General features: G+C 40.9%; 1 protein-coding gene and 1 long non-coding RNA gene across 4 annotated transcripts; one reads left to right on the top strand and one right to left on the bottom strand.

Moving 5' to 3' along the window:
- Window positions 1-1227: 1227 nt before the first annotated feature.
- Window positions 1228-5026, bottom strand: LOC123978853. Of its 3 annotated transcripts, none has more exons than XR_006827065.1 (3): window positions 4828-5026; window positions 4435-4539; window positions 1228-1950 (listed from the first exon to the last, which is right to left on the bottom strand). It is a non-coding gene; the product is annotated as an uncharacterized LOC123978853 (long non-coding RNA). The 3 variants fall into 3 exon arrangements; XR_006827064.1 differs by lacking the exon at window positions 1228-1950 and adding an exon at window positions 2461-3568; XR_006827063.1 differs by lacking the exon at window positions 1228-1950 and adding an exon at window positions 3628-3731.
- Window positions 1406-24407, top strand: trip11 (thyroid hormone receptor interactor 11). The gene is made up of 21 exons (XM_046062263.1): window positions 1406-2015; window positions 4489-4565; window positions 5931-6041; window positions 7541-7843; window positions 8739-8807; window positions 9365-9524; window positions 9676-9999; window positions 10272-10312; window positions 10427-10525; window positions 10918-11121; window positions 11558-14602; window positions 14872-15012; window positions 15772-15965; window positions 17023-17186; window positions 17381-17484; window positions 17638-17737; window positions 19011-19092; window positions 19513-19627; window positions 21567-21689; window positions 22610-22754; window positions 22894-24407. Exons 1-21 carry the CDS (start codon window positions 1877-1879, stop codon window positions 23100-23102), a joined length of 5949 nt encoding a protein of 1982 aa, XP_045918219.1. The 5' UTR covers window positions 1406-1876; the 3' UTR covers window positions 23103-24407.
- Window positions 24408-24633: the final 226 nt, after the last annotated feature.

Genomic DNA, 24633 nt, shown 5'->3' with positions numbered 1-24633 from the left:
ATTCAAGTTCAGATTCAAGTGATGCGCGGCCAGTGGTCTACAGCAAAACTGCCATGTTGCAGGTCAATTGTATATTAGAGATTAATGCCCTTTGTATAGTTATTAATGTGGGGAAAGTTTCACACAAATAAAAATATGTATATAAATAACTGTATATATTGTTTGATTTTATATGTTACCATATTTTAATATACACCTAGGATAATTATTATATGTTTTGTGTGTAGCATGAAGAAACTACAAATTACGTTTCGTTTCGTTTCGTAGCCTTGTGCTGTATAATGACAAATAAACTACCTTGTAAGTATACTTACTCCAAGCCTAACTGTGACGCCCTGTGGGGTCATGAGTGTGGCCTGTCTCTCTCTCTCGGAGGAGGAGGAGCTGATTGCAGTGGCTCTGGGCACCTGTGCTAATTTCCCTGCAGAGTATTTGGGACTGTTTTCTCATTCGGCAAGGGGCTGCTGTCAAGACCAGATCAGACCTCCCTGCAGCTGGCTCCCTGGTTTTCCATTTATTTTGGTTTTCTTTGGTTGGACTGTTGTGTTGTGGTATTTGTTTTGTTTGCATGCTACAACACCTTCACACATACATTCACGCAACCATCATCCTGCACAGACACTACTGAAACCACAGACTACATACCTCATACTTTAATCATGTTCATTTGAAGTAACTGTTGACTTGGTTTATTTTCATTAAATAAACATATGTTAACTGTTTACCATGGTGTGTCTCCCTTTTGTTGTGGCCTTTTGAGCCAGGTCATAACATAAGAGTGGATATTTTTGCCAAATCTGTAATTAATAATTTTTTATACCTATTAAAATGCATGTACATACCACATACCATTTTATACAGTTCTAAACTTTTTTCCCCTAAAACTTAATCAAGTTTAATTGTGTGTGTGTGTGTACATATATGTATATATATAGGACACATACTGCCCAGCAAGGGGTGAGAGGGGGATTTTATACACACACACACACACACACACACACCTGATACCTTGATGTATACTGTATGATAGCAATGTTTGAGAAAGGGAAAGTTTAATATAAATAACTATATAGAACATACAATATAATAATAAAGAACAGAGTGGGCGTTTTGTTAACTTGTACTTGTTTTGAAATGGTATGAAACTAGGGGAAACCTTCAAACTGTTTTATTTGGAAGAATAACACTAATAATTATTATTATAATTATTATTACTTTCCACAAAATACAGAGTTGGCATCTCGTTTAAAATTGTATCTTAAGAATTATTTAGAGGGCTGTATACAGTATAATCTTAAATATATATACACACACTAATAATGTAGACACAGTGGCTGACTCATTTGAAGTCCTCTTGGTTCTTGAACGCACCTTGAATTTTGTTGGTCCTCCAGTATCCCACAATGCACCGCCGCAGTTCTCCGTGTCCACGTCAAACCTGACAGCAGCCATCGCCGCAGCCGACCTGATAATGGCTGCAGTTGAGGTGGCACTTTCTGGGCGTTCTGTTGTTTAGAGGGGCTAAAAACTGCTGAAAATACCGCTTACGCTCGACGTACGGCCGTAATCTGACACATTAGCAGTGTGTCTTCGATGTAACGTCGCTTAGCTCGCTTGTCGTGACAAATTCCTTCAGGCAAACGGTCAGCTGTTATTAGCCGGGGTCCGGGCTAAGTGAGCGTCGTTCAGCCTGAAAAGCGACTTTATCTCGGAAGATTAAAGTGGGATTTGAAGTTAACTCTGTAGTTTAGAGTTTACAGCAGAGCTTGATGACACGAGTTTGCTTCATCACCTCTGGAGTCACAGCTAGGCTACCCCGCTCCTAGCCCCTCTGCGGCCCTGCTTTGTTTTTGTTTGGTTTGCAGCCCTCCTGAGGATGTCATCGTGGCTGGGTGGACTCGGCTCCGGCCTCGGCCAGTCTCTGGGCCAGGTCAGCGGGAGCCTGTCCTCCTTCACCGGACAGATAACAGACTTTACAAAGGACATGTTACTGGAAGGCGTGGAAGAAGTAGGAGGTACGTAAATGTGTTTTTGAATCTCTTTGTTATCCACAACATCAGACTCAAGTTTCTGAATTACACGTCTTTTGCATACTGTTTTTGAAAACATATTTGCTTCCAGTGTACCACCCTTAAACAAAACACCTACTAAGGGTGCCTTTGGGGTATCAGGTCTTCAGGAACACTGTAAGAAACCCAGCTGTCATAAGTGGAAGCAAATGTCATCTTAGGATAGAGAAAAAGCAAACCCATTACACTGAGCAGCTAAAGTCTGTTTAACAGAGGAACTGCCATTCACTCAAAAAATAGCTTATAGCACTGTCACTTAAAGTAAGAAAAACATTTACAATCTGGGAGACCCTCAAAATATCTACTTAACATATTTACCAGTTACAACTAGCTAAAACTAATTCAATAAGAAAACTTAACAATTATAACAACCCTGCAGTAGATTCGACCTTCGTGAAGGTTATTATGTTTAGTTTGTTTCAGAGAGGTGTTGATTTAATGAAACGGTTATACTAAGGGATGTTGTCGGTCCCATTTACATCAGTGAGAACAGAATAATATTAGAAACACCTCTCAGTATAATATAACACAATGCAATTCAACATCTCCACAAAGTACATGCTTCAAAATGGCCATAAAGTTGAATCAACACCTCTAGAACTGAACATTATAACTGAGTGTATGCACACAGGGTTTTTAATGCTACGGGTGCCTTCAGTGTCCATTTACATTTACTCAATTAAAGGAGAAAACTACCTTTATGTGACTGATAAACTGAATTGGTTACTGTACTGCTTTGTCTGACGTGTCAAAGATGTTCCTATTATATATGTAAACCTTACGACAGGAGAACTCCCTTTTCTGTTGCTGCCGTGCTGACACTGAATGAGCGAAACAAGAATATTTGTTTGAGTTTTGCACTGAATTACCGCAGCACTTTTTTTCCTTTCTGTTCTTTCTAGCAATTGAAGGCTTGAGACTGCCAGGGTGACTAAATACAGTGTACAGTTAAATTTCCAATGTGTAGTGCCTTCATATTTGTTTCCTTACAAGCACTGCACTGCGTTTTTGTATTAGTCTTTAATGCACGGTACATATGTGTAGATTGGAAAGCTAGATATTTGCAGTTAGTTCCACTTCAATTTTTAAACACAGGGGAGAGTACAAATGAGTAAAATGTCACATCTCTTTCTTCCAAGTCTGTTACACCACAACAGTCTAGCTTTTTCCTGTCAGGATCACTTTATAGCACCAGGGAATGAACTTTGAAAACAGATTGAAAGCCTCTTACTTGGATCAGCAGTTTTAAAGGTTATTTTTAAGGATGCACAAAAACACTAGCTGCTTTAATTTTAAATGATGTTGGTGTCCTTGCTCCTGCTCTATTTGTTTATTCTGTTTCGTGTTAACCGAATGCGTGCACAGCTACCTGGGGCGTAGGTTAATTATGTGTTTCTTTTAAATATAACCCACACACTGGTTGAACTTAATGTGTCAAAAATATTTATCCCCATCAGACGTCTTTGTTTGACTGGTTGAAGAGTTTTTTTTCCACATACCTGGATGTACAAGGATACAAGTTAAGCATTATCATCTATTGCAACATTTCATTTGGAACTTAAAATTCAAAATATAATTTAATGGGGTGTAAAATCTCTAGCAAACATTCTCAGTCGATGTAGTCACTTCCTCATTCATTGTCTGTGGAGCTGCTGACATCTCCTGATGGTTACACAGATTACAGGCTTCACTGCTTTGTTTCTTTTTTTGCTCATGATCAAATCAAAAAAGCAAATTTGATGCTTGATTCTGAATTCAATAGTACAATAATTATGGAGCTTCTATCAAAAGTGCTCCATCATTTTTGGCTCAGTTGGCCAAAAACTCCTTACCTGTTTGCTTCACTTTGAAGCAAACAGACAAGGAGTGATAAAGCATTGACGCAAAGAGAACTTTGGCCACAGATCTCCAGCTCATTCTTATCACTGGAGCAGGGAGCACTGGGCCAGCTGTGAAGCATTCTGCATGCCAGGCCTTAAATCCAACATTTTTAAAAAGAGAGGATCTTAAGTGGAACCAGCTTTGCCTCTAGGCCTCAGTTTAGTTCATGTAGTAATGAATGTTATGTGTTGGCTGAGCTTCGTCCAGCTGTTAGCTCATAAGATCTCTAGATATGCTCAGCCATGCAAGTTTGTTTGTCACGTGAGCCGGGTTAAGCAGATCCGTGTGTGTGTCTGTGAGAGAGCGTGTGACCAAGATGGAGAAAAAAAGTTACCAGTTTGAATGGTACATAAACCTTCATTCTGACTCTCACTTTCAAGTTACCAGAAAACTGAATAAAAATCATCCTGTTATATTTCTCTTACGGTGTACACAAAAAAGAATATTTAGCTACTCTTGGTAACAATATGATAAAGCTACTCACTGTCTGCCTGGTTGTGGTATGTTCAATGCTCCCCGCCGCCCCCCGTATCTGCAGATGCTGCCACAGAACTGCAGGTGTCCAATTCCAGGTTGGCTGAAGTTGAGGCTGCATTTGCAACCCAGAAATCTGAGGTGAGATTCTTTGTTCACTTACTCACAGTCAAGTGATTAAAAACGATAATGACATTGACTTGTCATAGCAGAAAAAGCACAACTGTAACACCTAAATGGAATGCGGCCATTTTCAGTGTTATCATTTTCCTGTGTGTTTAAGCCCCAGCCTCACATTTGTATGGTCTAGATCACTAGTGATTCCTGTGTGGCTCAATGGTGGTCGTAATGTCAGTGTTGGGAAGCCCTAGAAACTGTCAGGGCTCACTCATCCTAAACATACTTGTGTTACGTCCTCACATGGCTCAAGCCCAGAGGTGGAGAGAGGAGGACAAATATGGGATAAGCACACAGCTCCACTCCTGCTGCACCCAAGCACACAGCTCCACTCCTGCTGCACCCAAGCACCACCGTCTGACCCACTGGTCGGCAGCCACTTAGGCTGACCCCCACAGGACCAGCCTCACACGCTGGCCTCTCAAGACCAGCCCCATAGTCCACCTGCTGCAGTCTCCTTGCTCTCTTATTCTCCAGGTACTGATTGGGGGATCAGGTGCAGCTGCTGCCCATTACTAATTGCAGCTGCAAGGCTGGAGGGGGAAGGGCAGTACCTGGAGAACTACAGGAGAAAGACGCACCAAAACAAAACACAAGACCCACGGCTCTAGGGACGTAACACTTGCATTTACAACAAAGTGAGGGGCCGCAAAGAAAGACTTCCTTTGCATAATGCTTGTAATATCCGTGTATAAAATCCTGTTGTTTAGTGAGCAAGGAGATCACTACAAAGATGTTTTGTCATCAATATAAGACCAAAGCCAACAATGAATTTAACCTAATCACAAGTATTGTCATTATCCATATACTCATGTATCTTATTCCTCTGTGCCATAGATCTCCATTGTTATCCAAAAACTATAAAAAACGCATCAATGAGCCTCACTGTTGCACTGAGTGACATGTTCCTACATTACCATGAGCACACACCATGTAGTCAATCCCACCGTGTTGCTGTAAATACTCACTAGAGCACCAATTCAACCAACCTTTGGGACCAAAGTAGTCCCCAACAAATGTACTGTATACTGCTTTTTGAGTAACATTTGCTGAAAGCCGCAGTGCCCAGCCGTTTTTGGTCAGAAAATTTTAAGAGAAGGACTAACACATTCACCATTTGTTGATAATACGAAAAATATAGGATAACAGCCTTAATCTTTATGTGCCGTATATGTGAAGATCACTGTATTAATGAGCATCCATACTGCTAAGTGTCCTTTAGCATCTCTATAAGCTCCAGGGGGCTGCTCTGCACTTGACCATGACCTTTGACCTTCTTGCATATTTCCTTGTTATTGACGACTCCTCTCTTCTCTCTCTTTGTTACAGTATGACAGATTAAGGAAGCTGTATGCAGAGCTGGAGGAGAAGCTGGAGGCATCAGAGATCCAGATTAAGGGACAGTCTGCAGAGTACAGAACCCTTCTGCAACAGAAAGATGTATGTACAATTTCATTTATATTTTTAAAACAGTTAGATGATTCTTCTTTTGGAAATATATATTCCCTAGGATTGAACAAGTAAAAACTCTACTGCAGTGATACTCATTTTACAGCCCAGGCTAAATTGGATCCATACATTTTTTGTACAGTAAATTAGGACATGTGATCCATTGTCTCTTTTAAATTGTGTTTTTAAATGAGAGCAAACCTTCATATGGTATAAACCTGGCCGGGGTGATAGTTTTAACCTTTTAGTATTAAAGTTTCCTCTGTAAATATGTGTCTTAGGTAAACATATACGGATGATTTAGGCTGCCAATATTAAAAATGAAATACTTGAATTGACATGTAAAATTGAAAAAGATGGCAAATTAAATTTATTTATTATATTATAGGTTCAGAGTTTAAGTTTTAGTAGCATCTAGTGGTGAGTGTTGCGTTTTGCAATCAGCGGCTCGGATGGTCCCATTTCCCAAGTTGTGCAGTCGTTCTTCCGACTTCAGTGTGTGTTACTGTGCTGTTAAGTCTGAATGTGGAATCAACATAGACCCTACTACCAAGATTTGTCGGATTAGTAATACCAAAGCATATAAACAACATGCAGACATCTCATTTACTCTACATGGACAGCAAACTTACCGTTTTAACCTTATTACAAATTACATGTTTGTAAAATATGAATATTCAATATGTGATTTTGCAGGATTCAAAGTTCTGTATACTTCTTTATGTCACTTGTACACTTTATTTCTCTTTTTGCAATAAAGTTTTAAGGAAGAAAAAAATATTCTGATTATTCCGACAAGACATGAATGCATCGCTCTCCGCTCCCTTCCAAGCAAGGTGGATAAGCTACAATGGCCGACACGCTCTGTTGGCTCTTGTACTAAATAACACGTGTGGGCTTCTATTTGTCCAAATTTCTCTTTTTTTCTTACTTTTTAATAAACCAGTCGCTACTACTACTAACGTTACTTGTTCTTCTCGTTCTTCTTCTTCTTCGTACATATTTAACGTAGTGACGAAACGCGCTCTGTAGAGCCATTTGTCCATTTCGGCTACTGTAGCAACATGGCGACATCTATGTAGATAGAAATGGCTCATACTAAGGTAATAAAAACATAATGGTTCATTTTGCAAGGTCTTTATACACCATTGAAAACATAGTTATGGATATTATATTGCATTTCTGTCAATAGATCCTCCTAAATATTACACACTGGACCTTTAAATCCATCCGTCCATCTCCAGCAGTGTTAGAAGCACATTCGATCTAACTTAAAATTGTTTCAAATCCAGATGTAAAACCTACAAGAATGGAACTTATCTTGAACATCAACAACAAACAGCATGCTAGGAAATGATTAGATAAGATGTTTCTTTATTGATCCCCTGTTGGAAATTCAAATTTGCACAGCAACGCGGGGAATGTAAAAAGAAAGTATATGGATGTGGCTTGGCATAAAAGAGTGCTAATGTTTGTTTGTGCCTTCCCAGGTGGAGATCAGTCACCTGAAAGCTCGGCAGAGCGGCCTTCAGGAAGAAGTCCAGAAGCTGCAGTTGTCGGCTCAGTCTGCTTCCGTTGGTCCCGCGTTACTGCCTGTCACCACTACATCCTCGACCACTACCTCCTCTTCTGCTTCCTCTTACCTGTCACGGCCCTCAGGGACCCACCAGGGCTTCCACGATGACGAAATGGACTTCAGCGATGTCATCTGGTCGCAGCAGGAGATCAACCGGCTGTCGACAGAAGTCATGCGTCTGGAGGCAGAGGTGGCACACTGGAGGCGAATGTCTCAGGTAATGATAATAAGAATCTGACGATCTCGCGGGACAGATGGTTTCTGGTACAGGGAGTTGAACCTGGGTCATTCAGTTTAAGTAACAGTTAGACATTTTAGTAAATACACTTTGTTAAATCAGAAGATTGATTCTTGTATGTGTCTGTTCAGATGGTTAGCTTGGCACAAAGACTCAGCTAGCCTGTTTCTTTTGAAAGGTAACAAAGTCTGCCTACTAGCACCTCTAAAGCTGACATGAATTTGTGGTTTTGTAGATGTTACATGTGGGTCAAGTGAGTCTGTATGCCCCCTTTTACACTACTTTTTTACACTGTGGTTTTTATAAGCATTTGTACAGATGAAACAAACAAGATGTCATGTTTAATCTTTGCTAATTACTAAGCTTAAAGGTCTTTGGACAGAGTCTGGCTAGCTGTTTCCCCGTGTTCAGTCTTTATTCTTAGCTAAATTTAAAAACGTACAGATATGAGAATCAGTCAACATCATCCAACTCTCAGCAAGAAAGTAAATCATTTCCCAAAATGATAAACTATTCCTGAGCTAATGTATTGCCTCTGTAATAGCTAGCTCACATTTACGCCCTGAAAGCATGCGCATACTTTCATACAAATTAATGCTTTGGTTTTATTTTAGCAGTTTTTGGTACCACATTCATGAGACCCGCTATGTAGCCAATCACAAAAAAACAAGACACATTTAATGTAGTTCACTTTGCTTTGTTTTAATTTGAATTGTTTGGATTTGTTTAACCTTCAGGTGGCACACCAAGCAAGTTAAAAACAATTGCTAAGAAACACTAACACAGAGCTGTACAGATTTCATATCAAAAACTAAATTAAACTTTACTCTATTTGTGTCACTGAGCAGATCCCATACTTATTTTTTTATTTCAGGCATCAACAGCGGCTGTAGCTGGTAACGGCGACCAGGGTGAGATTCTAAAACTTCAAAGAACTATCAAGGTACATTTTTCATTGTTGCCATAATAAATCTAAATCTTTAAGCTGTTATTATCAAAATGATATATAATGGATTAAATGATAGTGTGAATGGGGTTGCTCTTATTACCCAACTTCTTAGATCTATGGAGCTTTATAGCATATTTCAGCTCATTGTTTTGTTTCCATCTTTACTGTTTCTCTTACCCTTCTCACAAGTTTTATTTCTTGTTCGGAAGGAACTTTGATGGACTATCTGTCCTGCACCATATGACAGACATTTAGCAGCTAAAGGGCCTGATATTTCCATCAGGGGTCGATAGAAACCAAAACAGAGCTAATGTTCAACATTAATGTCAGAAACACTAATGCCAGAAACACAACTCCAACTGCTTGACGTGTAAATAGTAACTGTCTGCAAAGGAGAATATGTCAGGGGTTTTGTTTACAGTTTGTTTTTGCTGCCTCTATGTGGCCAAAATTTCAATAAATACTAGTTTAAATACTTTAGGGACAGGGACTTTCACAGACCATAGTGACTCTGAGGCTCTAACCTGGATGTTATCACTGCTTTGGAACAGGAGCTGCGAGAGGAGATGAGCCGTGAGGTGGATGAACACCAGCATGAACTGGCTGCTCTGCAGGACGCCCAGCGGCAAAAGATGGCCGACATCACACGGCGACATAGAGAGGATTTAGCAGAGTACGAGGAGAGGATAGAGGAGCTGGAGGAACAGATTGGTTAGCTTAACTTTGGTATTTGTTATTGTAACTAGAAATCAAAACAGAAATGTCATGATGTTTTATTCCTATAAAGGTCAGCTTTACTATAAGTGTAATAAATCCCTTCCAGTCAGCGTTTCTACTCCCTTTTCCAAATCCTTCTCTCCAGGTGGTCAAGCTACTTCCCATTCAGATGCCTCCAGACTGCCTGAACTCCAGAAAACCATAAGCTCCCTGCAGGAAGCAGTAGATCAGCGGGAGAAGCAGCTGGCCGAGCTGTCTGCTAAGCTGGAGGAGGCACAGAGGATACAGGCCAGCCTGCAGCTGGAGAAAGATGACGCCCAGGAAGAAAACGCTGGGCTGCTGCAGAACTACACACGGCTGCAGGCCTCAGTCACCGAGCTTCAGACACGAGTACAAGAGCAGGAGGGGAAGGCTTTGCAAAAAGCCCAGCTAGACCACGAGATCCAAATGCTGAGACAAAACCTTGAAGGTATACTGCCATTATGTTGGTTCATGTTTAATATAGCTACTGAATACTGCTGTTTCTCATCTGCATAATTAAAGCTTGTTAGTGCTGAAAGAAATTATTCACTTTGTTAAAGCTGAATGTATTTTCTTTTTTAATGTGATACTTTTTTATTGTAGTAACCTTAACCCAATGGTGCATAGACACAGAATATTGTAAGGAACTCAATACTATAAAGAATATGTTGTTTTCTTTCATAATTGACCTGCATAATAACAAAAAAACCTATTTTTCAGGTGCAGAAAAAGAAATAGAGAGACTTAAAAGCCTGGCTGAGGTAAGTGTCTAGATAAGTCTTTAACCATACATCATGTTAAATATTTACAATGTATGTAGTGGTAGGTTTTCATGAATTAACCTCCAAGTTTAATGACTTCTCCAACTTTTTTAGGCTGAACCAAAGGAAGAAGTTGAGCATGCAGACATCTTAGAACTGAACACCATTATTGGGACATTGAGACTAGAAAAGGAAGTTCTAGAAGAAGAAAAGGTTTGCAAAAACATTAAGATTATTATTATTATTAACACAGGGATCTGTAATAGCTTTATTGATACAATTATTGTATGTGTCTGTGTGTACTTATTTAGACTTATTTAAATCTTTCACTTGTGACATACACGGCAGCAATATAGAACATGCTAAAACAGCACAAGCTTCTTTGTCCATATACTTTTTTTTTAAGTACACTTACAAGTTATTTGTAAGACAGACAAAGTCAAGACTCGGATGGAGAAACCTCGAGAGTGCAACTTACTAGTTCCTGATGTAATGTGTTAATAACGGGATATAAAAGATACACAGTGTAGATAACTGTGGTCTATTGCATTATATTTAAAAATCCTGAAGTGTAATTCCTTATTTTTGTGGTTTTCTTTTCACAGCTTAATCTGCAAGAAAGACTAAAAATGACAGAGGAACAATTAGTTAGGAATAAGGAAGATGAGTCTGGTGAATCCGAGTCACTGGAGGAACTGAAGGAAGAGCTGGAGAGGAGAGAAAAGGCTCTGAGAAACACTGAGGAGGAACGGGACACCCTGATTTCTGAGCTGGAGGAACTAGACCGGCAAAACCAAGAAGCAACACAGGTTTGACTGTCCATGGTGGCCTGCTTTTCTTCTTCTTCTTCTTCTTCTTCTTCTTAAATAATATAGTTATAATATAGTTTTTAGTTCTCTAGAAGCTTTTATTTTACTGGTTGTCTTTGATTATCTTCACAATCACTATAAATCTAATTTATTCTATTATTATTTTAATTATTATTTAATGTTTGTCAGATTCATGTCTAAGGACTCAGCAAAAATCCTGCCATGTTCATTTGACAACAAATGTCAGTGATTTGACCTTACTTGCTTGCATGCTGAGTTCCTATAGTTTTAAGACACTTTAAAGGTGTCAAACAAAAACATGGGAAAATAACACAGTTCAGGAGGAAATATATAGAAACCCATCACAAAAAAACAATATTTGGAATCTGAACAGTTTATTGACGTTTACTTTGGGTTTTATTTCCTCTGTTTCTAGCATATGATCTCAGTGAAAGACCAGCTCTCTGGCCAGCTGAAGCAGGCTGAGGCAGAACTGACAAGACTGACTGCAGAACTCAACACAACCAAAGACCAGAAGAGGACACTGGGGCAAGAGCTGGAGATCCAAAAAGAGAAAATAAGCCAGAGCGCTTTCACCCTCAACGACCTGCATATGACAAAACAGCAGTTGGAAGGGACGGTGAAGGAGCTGAAAGACAAGCTGGGACATGCACAGGAGCAGAGCAGGGAGACACGTAGAGAAATCACTGAGCTGAAGAAGACTTTGCAGGAGAGAGAGGACCAACTGTCTGTTGCCAAAGCAGAGCTAGATCAGGCAGGGGATAGAGGATCTGATGCAGAGGGAACTAAAGAGAAGCTAGCAGGGAAGGAGAGAGAGTTGTCAGACCTCAGGAGAGAAATGGATGAGATGAGGAGCTCTCAGGAGAAGGCGATGTCTGAGGACTATGAGCTGAAGATGGATAACAGAAAGTTGAAGGCAGAGAGTGAGCAGGCTCTAGGGAAAGTTGAGGAACTAACTAAGCAGATGAAGGAAAGCCAGGCAGCTCTGAACAGGACGGTACGCGAAAAGGACACTCGTATCGAAGCTCTGAAGCTGGAGAAAAGTCAACTAGAGGGTGAATTGAGGCAGGCTGAGAGCACACTAACAGAACAGGCAAAACAGTACCAGCAGACCATCGAGGAGTTGACTCGAGCCCGGTCCATGGATGCCTCCGCTTTACAGAGGGAGCATGAGCGAGCCATCAGACTCAACCAGGAGAAAGACATGGAGATGTCTCAGTTGAAGAGGGACATGGAGCAGTTGGCGTCTGACCACAGAGACACCAATGAGATGCTTTCAATCACAGTTGCAGGGCAGAAGCAGCTGACAGATTTGCTACACGAGAAGGACGTCTTCATGGATACTTTAAAACAAAATGCTTCCGATTTGCAGACGGAGATGGAGAACAGTATTTCAGTCGCAACAAAGGAAGTGGAAGCTCTCAGACAGGCATTAGAGGAGAAGGATAAACAATTGGGCGGTATGAAGGAGGAGAACAGTCATTTGAAAGAAGAGATTGACCGACTCAGGGATCAGCAGAGCAGACCTCAATCTCTGGCTGAGCCCAGGACCTTAGACATTATCACAGAGCTGGAGACAGAGATCACCCAGCTCAAGTCCTCCAGGAATGGTCTGGAAGAGGAGGTCCTGACTCTGAGGAGAACCATGGAAGAGCAGCAGGCCTCTCTCCTTCTGTCGCAGCAGTCCCTCCAGGCTCAGCAGAGTGAGCTTGAGCAGGCTCATGTTCGCCATCAGCAGACCACACTTAACTATGACAAGCTCATCCATGCCAGAGATGAAGACATATCTCGCCTCCAGCAGACGGTAGAGCAGCTCAGTGAGAGTCGAGGTCGTGCTGATTCCCCCCCTGTGCAGGGAGAGGTCATCCTGCAGGAGGAGAAGACCCAGACTTTAAATCAGGAGAACGGCAACGAGAAACACGACCTGTCTAAGGTAGAAATAGAAAAACTGGTGAGAGGCATCAAGGAAAAAGAGACAGAGATCATCCAACTGAACGAGAAGAACCTCTCACTGACCAGACAGCTGGATCAGCTGGTGGTGTCTCGTGATGAAGTGGGCAAACTGTCCCAGATGATCCTGCAGAAGGATCTGGAGATCCAGGCGCTTCATGCCAGAGTGTCCATGGGCGTAGGCGGTGGACACAGCCAGGATGTCATGTTTCTACAGCAGCAGTTGCAGGCGTACGCTGTGGAGAGAGAGCAAGTGCTAGCCGTGCTTAACGAGAAGACAAGAGAGAACAGCCAGCTCCGCTCCGACTATCACCGTCTCATGGATATCATGGCCGGGAAGGAGGCGGCCCTGTTGAAGCTTCAGCAGGAGAACCAACGCCTCTCCAACATGAGCGATCCCTCAGGAAGCCAAGAGATGTTCAAGGAGACCATCCAGAACCTGTCCCGCATTATTAGGGAAAAGGACATAGAGATTGATGCGTTGACCCAGAAGTGCCAAACCCTGGTGGCCGTCCTGCAGTCCTCAGAAGCTGAGTCCAGTGCTGGCTCCGGCGGTGTCAGCAGCAACCAGTTTGAGGAGCTGCTGCAAGAGAGGGACACTCTGAAACAGCAGGTGAAGAAGGTGGAGGAGTGGAAGCAGCAGGTGATCACCACCGTCAAGAACATGCAGCATGAGTCGGCTCAGCTGCAGGAGGAGCTGATCAAACTACAGAGTCAGGTGACTGCTGACAGCGACTGCAGCTCCAAGCTGTCTGTGGACTACACTCGACTGATCCAGAGCTACGAGCTGAAGGAAAGGAGGCTGGGAAGTCTTAGTCAGGAACTTGCTCAGGTTCAGCAGACCATCACCCAGCTCAGCACCACCAAGGATGTCCTGCTGGGTAAACTAGATAGCGTAGCACAAACTCCTGAAGTTATAGCTGCTCAGTCTAGTGAACCTCCTCTCATAGCTGACGCTCCAACCCACCAGACATCTCCAATGGTAAACAATGAGAAACTGCAGGAAGAATGTATACGATTGCGAGCTCAGTTGGCTGAGAGGGAAAAAATGATAAGGACTATTCAGGAGAACAACCACCGGCTCTCTAACTCAGCATCTGCCTCCGAGAGTGAGCAGAGAAGTCAGGCCGAGGAGGTCCGGCTGGTCAGAGAGAGGCTGGAAGCGCTGCAGAGGTCTGTGAGGGAGAAAGACCTGCTCATCAAAACCAAAGGTGACCAGCTAAGTCAGGTCAGCGAGGCGCTACGTAACCGTGAGAATGACAACGAGGTGCTGAAGCAGGCCGTGACCAACCTGAAAGAGCGGGCTCTTATTCTGGAAATGGATAGCAAGAAGCTGAAGGAGGAGAACGAGCTGGTAGCTGCACGCTCTCGAGAGAAGGAGTCGGAGTTCAGAGCTCTGCAGGAAACAAACATGCAGGTTTCCCTTCTGCTGAGAGAGAAGGAGTTTGAACTGAGTGCAGTGAGTGAGAAGGCTGCAACTATGGAGAAGATGCTAAAGGACAAAGATCAGGTCAGAGTTATTCTTTTTGCTTTTCCTGAATTTTATTGTATTATTACTATGAGAATAATTTTTTTTATACTTTCAGTAGAGAGAGGATTTTTCTCTTGGAATTTTTTTTGTAATGAACCACTTCATTCTTGTATAGCTTAATGCAAGATGCCAAAAATACTACCCTGACTGGCCCCAAAATTTATCCATCAAAGGTCTTTTCAGACTGGAAACGGTGATTTTCTTTTGTCCTTTATTCTTAAAATAACAACATTTTATATTATATTCAGGGTAAGTCTGGTGAGTTGAATCAACTCCTGAATGAAATGAAGTCAATGCAGGACAAAGCTGTGGCGTTCCAGCAGGAGAGGGATCAGGTGATGATGGCACTCAAGCAAAAACAAATGGAGACCACTGCAGTACAAACTGAGGTAGGACGACCGATAGTATTTGCTCACTACCCTTTAATTTCAACTAGAGCTGCAGCTAACGATGATTTTAGTACTCAAAGCTTCTACAGATTATTTAATCGATTCATCAATGCATCGTACTTTTGCTTGCCTGCGATGCAGCGCGTCTTGCTGTTGCGGAAGGTGGCACAAGTTTCGTTTTACGGTGGACAGACTGTAACATTACAGAATTGTCTTCTTTTAGTTTGAAATAATCCCATACTTTGGACACTTTCTTCTTCGTTCCTTGCTGTTTTCTCTCTCTTCCTCCACTCGAAGTGCGACAGTAATAAATGTCTGTGCAAAACAGTGCGCTATATAGTTACATGGATTAAATGAAGCATTGATGCAAATTCTTTACATTAATCGATTTAATCAGTGAATCGTTTCAGCCCTAATTTCAACTGTGTTTGCTTACTGCTGTTTGTGTTTGCTTACTGCTGTTTGTGTTTGCTTACTGCTGTTTGTGTGTTTGCTTACTGCTGTTTGTGTGTTTGCTTACTGCTGTTTGTGTGTTTGCTTACTGCTGTTTGTGTGTTTGCTTACTGCTGTTTGTGTGCTTTTTTTTGTTTTTGTTTGCAGATTTACTCTGACGTGTAAAAAAAAAAAAAAAATAGTGACATTCTGTAAACATGCTGTCATGAATAATACTCAAAACTTTAAACTCCATAAAATAAATGCATTAAAGAATTAAAGTTAAGGGATCAAAGTTACTAGGGTATCTACACATTTCCCTCACAGCTTCAGCATATGAGGGATAAAGAACAGCGTCTCAACTTGGAACTGGAACGATTGCGTAATCACCTCTTGGAGATTGAGGACTCGTACACGAGAGAAGCCCTTGCTGCAGAGGACAGGGAGAGCGAACTACGGAGGAGGGTGGCAATACTGGACGAGAAACTTGCCACGTCGTCAAGCGCTGTGGAGAATGCCAGGTTAGCATAAGCTAAAACTGCAGCGTACGTGTGAGGGTGACATGCAGCATCACGACAAGTACAAATAAAATTATGAGGAATATCAAGGTACATTTACACCATGGTTTAAATATTTTACAGGATTTTTATGCCACATTACTTTTGAATAGGTGTCATGGTGGGTCAGTGGCAAACAAAAAACATGTTCAAATGCCCTAAACTTAGTTATACAAAAAGCTGTATTTCAGCTGTACTAGGCTAACCTAGCAAGTGTAGTATATAAAATGCACTTGTCTTATCACTAAATAACCCCACTGAGTTCATAACAGTCCTGAGACCTGCTAGGATTACAAAATTACTCCCATACAAAATTATTGTGTGACCACTGGTGGGAAATCATCTCTGCACAATTGGTATGTCAAGTGATTGAGAGATGCCTTTTTTCTCTCTCTTTGCTTTAGTTTCCTTGGTTTTGACCTTAGCTCAACCGTGTAACATAGTGAGTGTACTTAATATCATTAAAATATAAATCAGATGTCTGATAGAATGAGTTGGCATGAGGGATTTTTTACTACATTGGTTTAGTTCATACCTGTACACTAAGGCTTACTTTGTTTACTTTGTGGAGGTAGAATCTACCTCCTCTGGTGCCCCACCCGCATGTGGGGTCCCTTAATCTGCTGGGGCATATCACAAAATTGAATTCCACTGTCAGACAGATAACATGCAGATGTATGCCTTGAAATAGACTGGTGATACAGGTGAACGATTTTGAGTAAGAGATCCTTGCGTTCCATCGGCTGCCCATTAATTTTAAAAGGGATTTTAAGATTGCTTACATTTAAGATTATTTAACCTCCACTGCAGCTGATCACTGCTTGACGTCCTCTGGTGGACCCCTACCAGCAGTTTGCAAATATCGAATAATAATATTAAATTAAACTAAATTTTTTTGTATCTGCCGTACTCGGGCCTTACAAGAGAGATTTTGATCTCAATGAGATTACCTGATTAAATAAAAGTTATATAAATAGTTAAAGTTATTCCTCCTTTTTCTCTGCTTACTGGCCCTCTCCAGCCAGCAGGCCAGCATGCAGGTAGAGTCTTTGCAGGAGCAGCTGAATGGAGTGGTGAAGCAGAGAGACGATGCGCTCATCCGTCTCAGAACCTCCCAGGAGCAGGTCAACCAGTATGCAGTGTCGCTCTCTAACCTGCAGATGGTGCTAGAGCAGTTTCAACAAGGCAAGTCAGCTACTTCAACTTCATTTCTCCTCACATGTTCAGTGCACACATGAAGACTGGTCGTTGTGGTATCTGATATTTAGTAGAATTTTGCAGAACATTTTTTCTAAAATCAGAAATCCTGTAGGCTGTGGCATGGCAGTTTGTGACACATTACCTGCAATAATACTATTATTGTCTCTTCTCCTATATAGATGAGAAAACCATGTACGCAACAGAGCTTGAGAGGCACAAGAAGGAGAAGGAGGAGTGGAGAAGAAAAGCTCAGAGGCTGGAAGACCAAGCATCTGCCCTTCAGGTAAACCACCATCAATAACTGATCACATAAACCATTCACTTAATATACTTAATTTTACACATATGACATCGATTGGCTACTTATTTCTTGATGACAGCTGAAGCTGCAGTTATATGAAAGCCATATTAACTTGTGGCGTTATCTCTCTGTCAGATTAACCTTGATGAAGCCAACGCTGCTCTGGATTCAGCGTCTCGCCTCACCGATCAGCTCGATCAAAAGGAGGAGCAGATAGAAGAGCTGAAAAAACAAGGTGAGCTGCAGCTGAGTGTTTTCATCTGCCAACTTCTACACATGTCCTCTGAGGGGTTTTAAAATCTGAATACGGGAATGATTAATATCAGGCAAAATGTCTGCCTCCCATTTTTACAGCAAAGTAAAGAAATCGTCATGAGGTTGCAATAAAACAAATGTTTTACGCTCGCTTGGTTTAAAGAGCTGCACTACTCATCAATGTTTATTATCTCCGCCAGACGTAAATCTGACTGTGTGTTTGTCTGTCCACAGCTAATCTCACATACTACTGGACCCATCAGTCTAATATTTTTTGTGCACATTTAAGACTGTATGCTCAGGGACCTCTCAGGGTTGCAGTGATTCACAATTTTTGAGAAACCTATTTTATTGATTGAGCCTCTCTTACATCTTAGACCCTCAGTTTTCGCCACTTTACGATATGCGTTAAGACATAGCAAACGGCATTTCCAGCAATCAAAAGGCTAGGCTAAAAACAAGGCTTACCTCCTCTGGACAAATTTTGGCATTTGTTATGGCTCAAAAATGGACATCCATGTACAAGTTTGGTCTCATCTTGAACTGGAGCATATACAGATGAATTCCATACCCAACATGTTGTTAGAATGCATCTGCATCCTTCCCAGACAGCCTTTGAAAAACAACTTAATTTCTTAGAGGCTCATATTTTTATTTTAGTGTGCAGATATCCTGAGTATGAATAACACAGCCCAAACAGACAAGTATAACTCTGATCCTCCCCCAGGTTAGGTTCTGCTGTTATTTTTGTGTCACGCTCAGCAGATTTCACTCTTATCACTCTCAGACACAGTAAGACCATTACATCACAGCATATTCTCAGACTGTTTCTTTTTTCAGCCCTCTCTGGCTGCTCAGACACTGAATTTGTTCAGACCCATACATATGACGCTATATATTTACTTAACGAAGCAGTCACCCATGGAAAATTTACATTGGGTCTATTAATAGAGGCACAACTTGAGAACTAGCTGTGAGAATGTTCTGATCCACCGTCTCACCAATAAGAAAATAGCGTTGGTATGTCTGTGCTACATAGCTCTAGATTGCGCTTCTAATGTATAAATAAAGCATCAAATTTGAGCTACAAAACTAAAATATTTTTGAGAAATACCTGATTTGCATTGTTTTGCACATCACATTTTTATTTACATTTTACACAGCGTGCCAACTTTTGTGGAAATGGTGTAAAATATTGAACATTAATACAAATGTTAAAAAAAATCTCTTCACTCTGTCTGTGTGTGTTACAGTGAATGTGAGACAGGAGATGTTGGATGAGGCTCAGAGGAAACTGATGACACTTCTGAACAGCACAGAGGGGAAGATAGACAAGTACGTTCTGTCCTTTCTGGGTTAAAGCATACATTCTTTAATTTATCTAAATGAGATTATGATTAAGAACCCAGTATCTCCAAATTTTTGATGATTTAATTTTTTTCTGATAAAATTAAGGTTCAAGTGTATCTTATAGGTAGAGAAATGTTCCTGCCTCTTCAGCTACATAAACCATTTAAAAAAAAAACATTTAAATGACCATAAAAATACCTTGTCACAAAAGTGAAACCTTACAGCAATTCAAGCACTATAGTTTTCTATAAATAAAGCTTGAGTACCTCTGTTTCCCCCAAGAAACAAATGTAAACAAATACTCCAAAGTTATGCATTAAAGGTATATTTATAATTCATGTAGCTGTATAAAGATTGGATTGAGTAATTGAATTATATCATGCCTTATTCATGTTCTGTTTACAGAGTCCTGATGCGTAACCTGTTCTTGGGATACTTCCACACACCTAAAACCAAGCGTGCCGATGTGCTGAGGCTCATGGGAAGTGTTCTGGGACTGAACCGAGAAGATGTTGACAAGGTGAGCGACACCTTGACTCATATTTAAAGTATTTACTTGAGCAATCACATATTCACATAATCATGTTTTTAGGCAGCAATTGGTAAGAAAAAAAGGGTTGATGCAGTCCCTGCGACCCTGTACGCAGGATAAGCGGTTGACAATGGATGGATGGATGAATGGGTTGATGCAATATAATGGCGTTAACAGTCCGTGAATAATGGTTGTGGTATTGTGCCATATTGGAAATAAATGCATCACACATAACCACACTAATAAATTAATATACATAACATTAATTTAATGGTATAATTTGTACTTATTTACCAAATACATTATATGTACATACAGTATCTCACAAAAGTGAGTACACCCCTCACATTTTTGTAAATATTTGATTATATCTTTTTATGTGACAACACTGAAATGACACCGTGGACGTGGACATTTTCACTTAGGGGTGTACTAACCTTTGTTGCCAGCAGTTTAGACATTAATGGCTGTGTGATGTGTTATTTTGAGGGGACAGCAAATTTACACTGTTATACAAGCTGCACACTCACTACTTTACATTGCAGCAAAGTGTCATTTCTTCAGTGTTGTCACATGAAAAGATAAAATCAAATATTTACAAAAATGTGACTTAAGTCTGACTCGAGGGAGTCTCAAATGTCCTAAGTCAACAGCTGTATTTTTAAATATTATAAAAGTATAGATTAAAAATTACTACAAATTTAACAACGTACAACAAGACTGAAGAGTGTACAGCCATGCTAGCTGAGGCTGATGGGAGTGTGATTACTTTTGCAGTTGTTTAGTCAAGTATCAGACAAAATATTTGGTGATCACCAAAGTGATTACAATGCATCTTGAAGGGAACATGAATGTGTGTTTTGAAATTTCAATTGCAATAAATCCAATATTCTGTCAAAAAAAACTAACATATCAACCTGCTGATGGCGCTAGAGGAAAAGTCAGTCAGTTAACTTAAGTCAGCAGGTTTTATCCCCTGGGCACCATGAATGAATGTACAAGATTAAATGGCAGTTCATCCAGTAGTTTTTGTTGACTTTGTACAAAACACTTTTTGTCGAGTCTAAGGGTGAATTACACTACTTACAAACTGTCAGTGTCCCAGGTCACAGTGACCCTTTTCTGGCTTTGAAAGGTTTAATTAGTTTAACAAGTCCTTGAGAGACAACCCATCAAACCTGAAACTCACTGTTCAACTTTTTTTCAATTTTTTTTTTAACTCCAGCAGCCCCTGAAAATCCTCTCAGAGCTCAGCCCTGAAAAAGAAAGCATTTCCTTATCCCGATCTTCTGGCAGGAGTCCTGTGAGACTCCATCCAACGATTCCAAAGTATATTACCCAACACTCTTAAAGGAAAACAGATACAGGCTGTGGGGCAAATGCGATTACAACTGCTCAGAAGACTCATTTTTATTGTGTTGGAGGTCGTTCCACTTTTTTTTTTCATCACTCCCTCATCTCCTGTTAATGCTATTTAAATTTTCCACTCAACTCGTGATTACGGCAGCCAAGTGTCCCACAAAACCGGCCGACTTTTCAGAATCATCCTTAGTACAGCAGCTAGTATCCCCCTTCTGGGGCCTTTTTCAGCCCAAATCTGTGATCCACACACTCTAACTATGAGGTCCATCCAGCTGAATCCTGCCAGGCAAATGACCTTGATGATTAGGGAGTATGATGATAAAGCCACAACTTTCTTCTAGGAGTGTGGGCTGTCATCAGTCTGGAATCAGAGTGCCTGTATATAAGCTTAACTAGTGAGTGGCTCCACAGAATAATTTTCCAGAAAGTAGTGGCAGGCAGAGAGGAAACTAAGGGCACTTAAAACTGAAACAATCCAACCACTTCTTCGAATACAGAGTAAAATCTACTCTACAAATATAGCCATCCTAGTATTTGTCTATACTTCCTTACTTCCCATCTGCAGATGCTGGAGGAGGACGGACGGCATGGTGTTACTGGGTGGATGTCAAGCTGGCTGGGAGGCAGAGGAGCACAAAGTGTCCCTAACACTCCCCAGAGGCCCAACAGCGACCAAGGGCTCAACTCGGTAAGAAAAACCACGTTAAGTTCTTTTAATACAGAGACACACAGATTATATTTAATACAGTATACTAACAGAAAAGTGCACATGTAAGGGGTCTAACTCTGCTTTGTGTTGTATAACGGACAAGGCCCACACTTCCTAGGACTTTCTTTCAACTCTTTATGACAAGGCACCAGACATCAGACACCAAAGAAACAAAGAATTCAATGGGTCTCTATGCTTCCCCAGGGGAGAGTCCAGAGTGAGCATGATAAGCACCCTAACCATTACAAGAAATAATTAATGAATTCTTGTGAAAAATACAGTTCCAAAAATGCAATGGGGAAACAAACCAAAAATAAAAAACAAATGCTCTCTCTGTTTGACAACATGTTCTCAACTGTACACTTCAGCGTTGCAAGTAACACGACAGCCCTGCCACACCCATGCTCTGACAAACTTCTTTTCTAATTAGCAAATCTATGCTTTAAAAAAATATATTTGTTTTGCTCCAAAATGTAAAAATATCACTACCTAAAACTTTGAAAGAAAACAGTTTCTGTCAAAACACAGAATATTTAATTGTGTAGGGAAAGCATACACATTGTACATTACAACATATACTACCATACATACATAAAGGTCTCCACCATGTATACTGCCTTGTATGCATATATACACACGCACCATCCATCTTGCCACTGCAGAACTTAGACCCACTTTTGCACAGATACACATTTATGGCAACGGAGTAGCTGGTTAGAAACCTGCTCTTCACCTGGCACGCTTGTGCTCTGCTAAAGTGTCCTTGAGCAAGACTCTGATTCCTCAACAGGATGCTATTCTGAAGCTAGCTCTTTATTTTAGGATATAAAGCAGAATTTTCTTGGTTAAATATCTCACTAAATCAGCACTACACACTGCCCTGTCCTTTGTTGTTGCAGTCCTTCTCAGAGATGTTTGTAAAGTTCCTGGAGGTTGAGTCGACCCCTTCACTGCCCGCACCAAAGCTTTCGGCCCATGACATGAAAGCTCTGAGCGCCCCGCCCCAGAGAAGAACCAGTAGTACTGCTTCCAGCACTGCTGCAGGTAAACAACCAACCCCTTTGGGAATAACCAACGCCTGGATGTCTTGTTTCGTGTGCTTAATCAGTCACGTCATACAGGAGGCGTTGTTCTTACTCTTAGTGATCAAACCTTATTTAAATGTAAACCTCTCTCTGCACAGGAGCTGCAGCAGTCAGCAAGCGAGCCGGCGATTCCAATCCTTTCCTGGCCCCTCGCTCTGCTGCGGTGCCCCTGCTGGCTGGCTCTGGCGGCTCAGGAGGTCACCTGCTAATGAAGCCCATCTCTGACGCCCTGCCGTCCTTCACACCTCTGCCGGTTTCAGCTGACGCCAGTGCTGGAGCTGTGCTCAAAGACTTGTTAAAGCAGTGATCAATCCCATGTAGACATGAGTGTTACACTACACAGATATTTGAGCAGTTCTGCTACTTATTGCTGCTTTTTTAAATTTCCTGCAAAAATAAAGGATCAGAGAATTCATGAAGGCTTAATATTCCCTTTTTTGTGAGGGAATCTAAACTAAATTTTGTTTTTTAGAATAAGTTTAACTTGCAATTACTGTTCTATGCAACATAATCTCCCTTTACACATCAGTAAAAGTATTTCCCACTCAACATTAGGGTTAGGTGTTAACCTACAAGTTGAAAATGATCAATGTGACTCCACGTGCAAAAAGGAGGCAGGGTGAGAACATTTTCAAGTTGTGGGTCATTCAGAGTGAGAGCTGCACAGCATATTTTCATAGAAACTGTCTTTTTTATTATTAGCTCCGTCTTACATTTTTATTTTCATTCATCGCACCAATTCTGAACACAAGTGACCTTGTAAACTCACTGTGTGCAGTTCAATACGTGTGTTGACTTCATTGCCTCTGTTTGCAAGAAGAAACATCTTCAGTTTTCATACTTTAACTTGCAATGAACAACTTTTAATTTCTTGTCTTCTGAGTCTTTTTTTTTTCCTTTCAACAATGCAATGAATTGTTTCTGGTCCAGGACTTGCCTAAAAACTCTCTGGCAGCAGTAGCCTGTGTAGAGATTTATGTGGTTCAGTACATCTGTTAAAACCATAAAGGCATTTTTTGCTAAATCTTGTCTTTTCCAGACGGCCAGACTGTGATATGCACCAAGCGTTATAATTATGGCTGTAACTGCGAACTGTGGTTGATCAGAGGCTTGAGACTGCTGTTATGTTTAGGTACAGTACTATTATATAGTTATATATATGTAAATGGGTGGTGTTTTTCCTATTTATGGGCACTAAGGAAGTTTCGGAAAGTTAAGTGCCTGCATTTTTGCTAATTAGATAGTTGTATAATCAGGATTGTAAATGGTTAATATAAATATATATATTTACAAAATGTAAAAACTGTAAAAACATTCTAAAAGTTTTACCTTACCACAGCTGGCCAGCATGTAACTGAGCTGCTCTAAATTTTTGTATAGACATCAGTCAGCCTCTGCAGAAGGAATGTTACAGGATTTCTCCAGGTGTATTGATAAAATGTATAAACTGTAAATCCTCGCTGTAAAAGATTTTTTGTAGATGTAACAGTTTGAAACTCAGAGGTGTCAAACAGATGCTGGAATACCTTGAACTTGGATGATCCTGAACGGAGGTTAGTACCTGAGACTTAATTGGAATTTCAAATCAAATAAAGGTACTGCTGACCCTTTACCGCTGTGCATTGTCATTTTTTGTTTAACGTGCATTCATGCAAACCAGATGTGGCTACTACAGCGCAGATAGCTTGGGTTGGTTACGCCAGATGTGCAGTGTCAGCTGTAGAAGGAGTCGTGTGGGAGTGGGGGGTTGTTTATATCTTTGGAAAACAGACACCCGCTCTGTATGCTTTATGCCTTCTTGCCCCCCAACAGCACAGGAGGAGCAGCTTGTTGGAGTG

Source organism: Micropterus dolomieu, linkage group LG11 (assembly GCF_021292245.1).
Source record: "Micropterus dolomieu isolate WLL.071019.BEF.003 ecotype Adirondacks linkage group LG11, ASM2129224v1, whole genome shotgun sequence".
Lineage (NCBI taxonomy): Eukaryota > Metazoa > Chordata > Actinopteri > Centrarchiformes > Centrarchidae > Micropterus > Micropterus dolomieu.
Note: the sequence above shows the minus strand (reverse complement) of the source record. Positions and strands in the feature narration are given on the sequence as shown.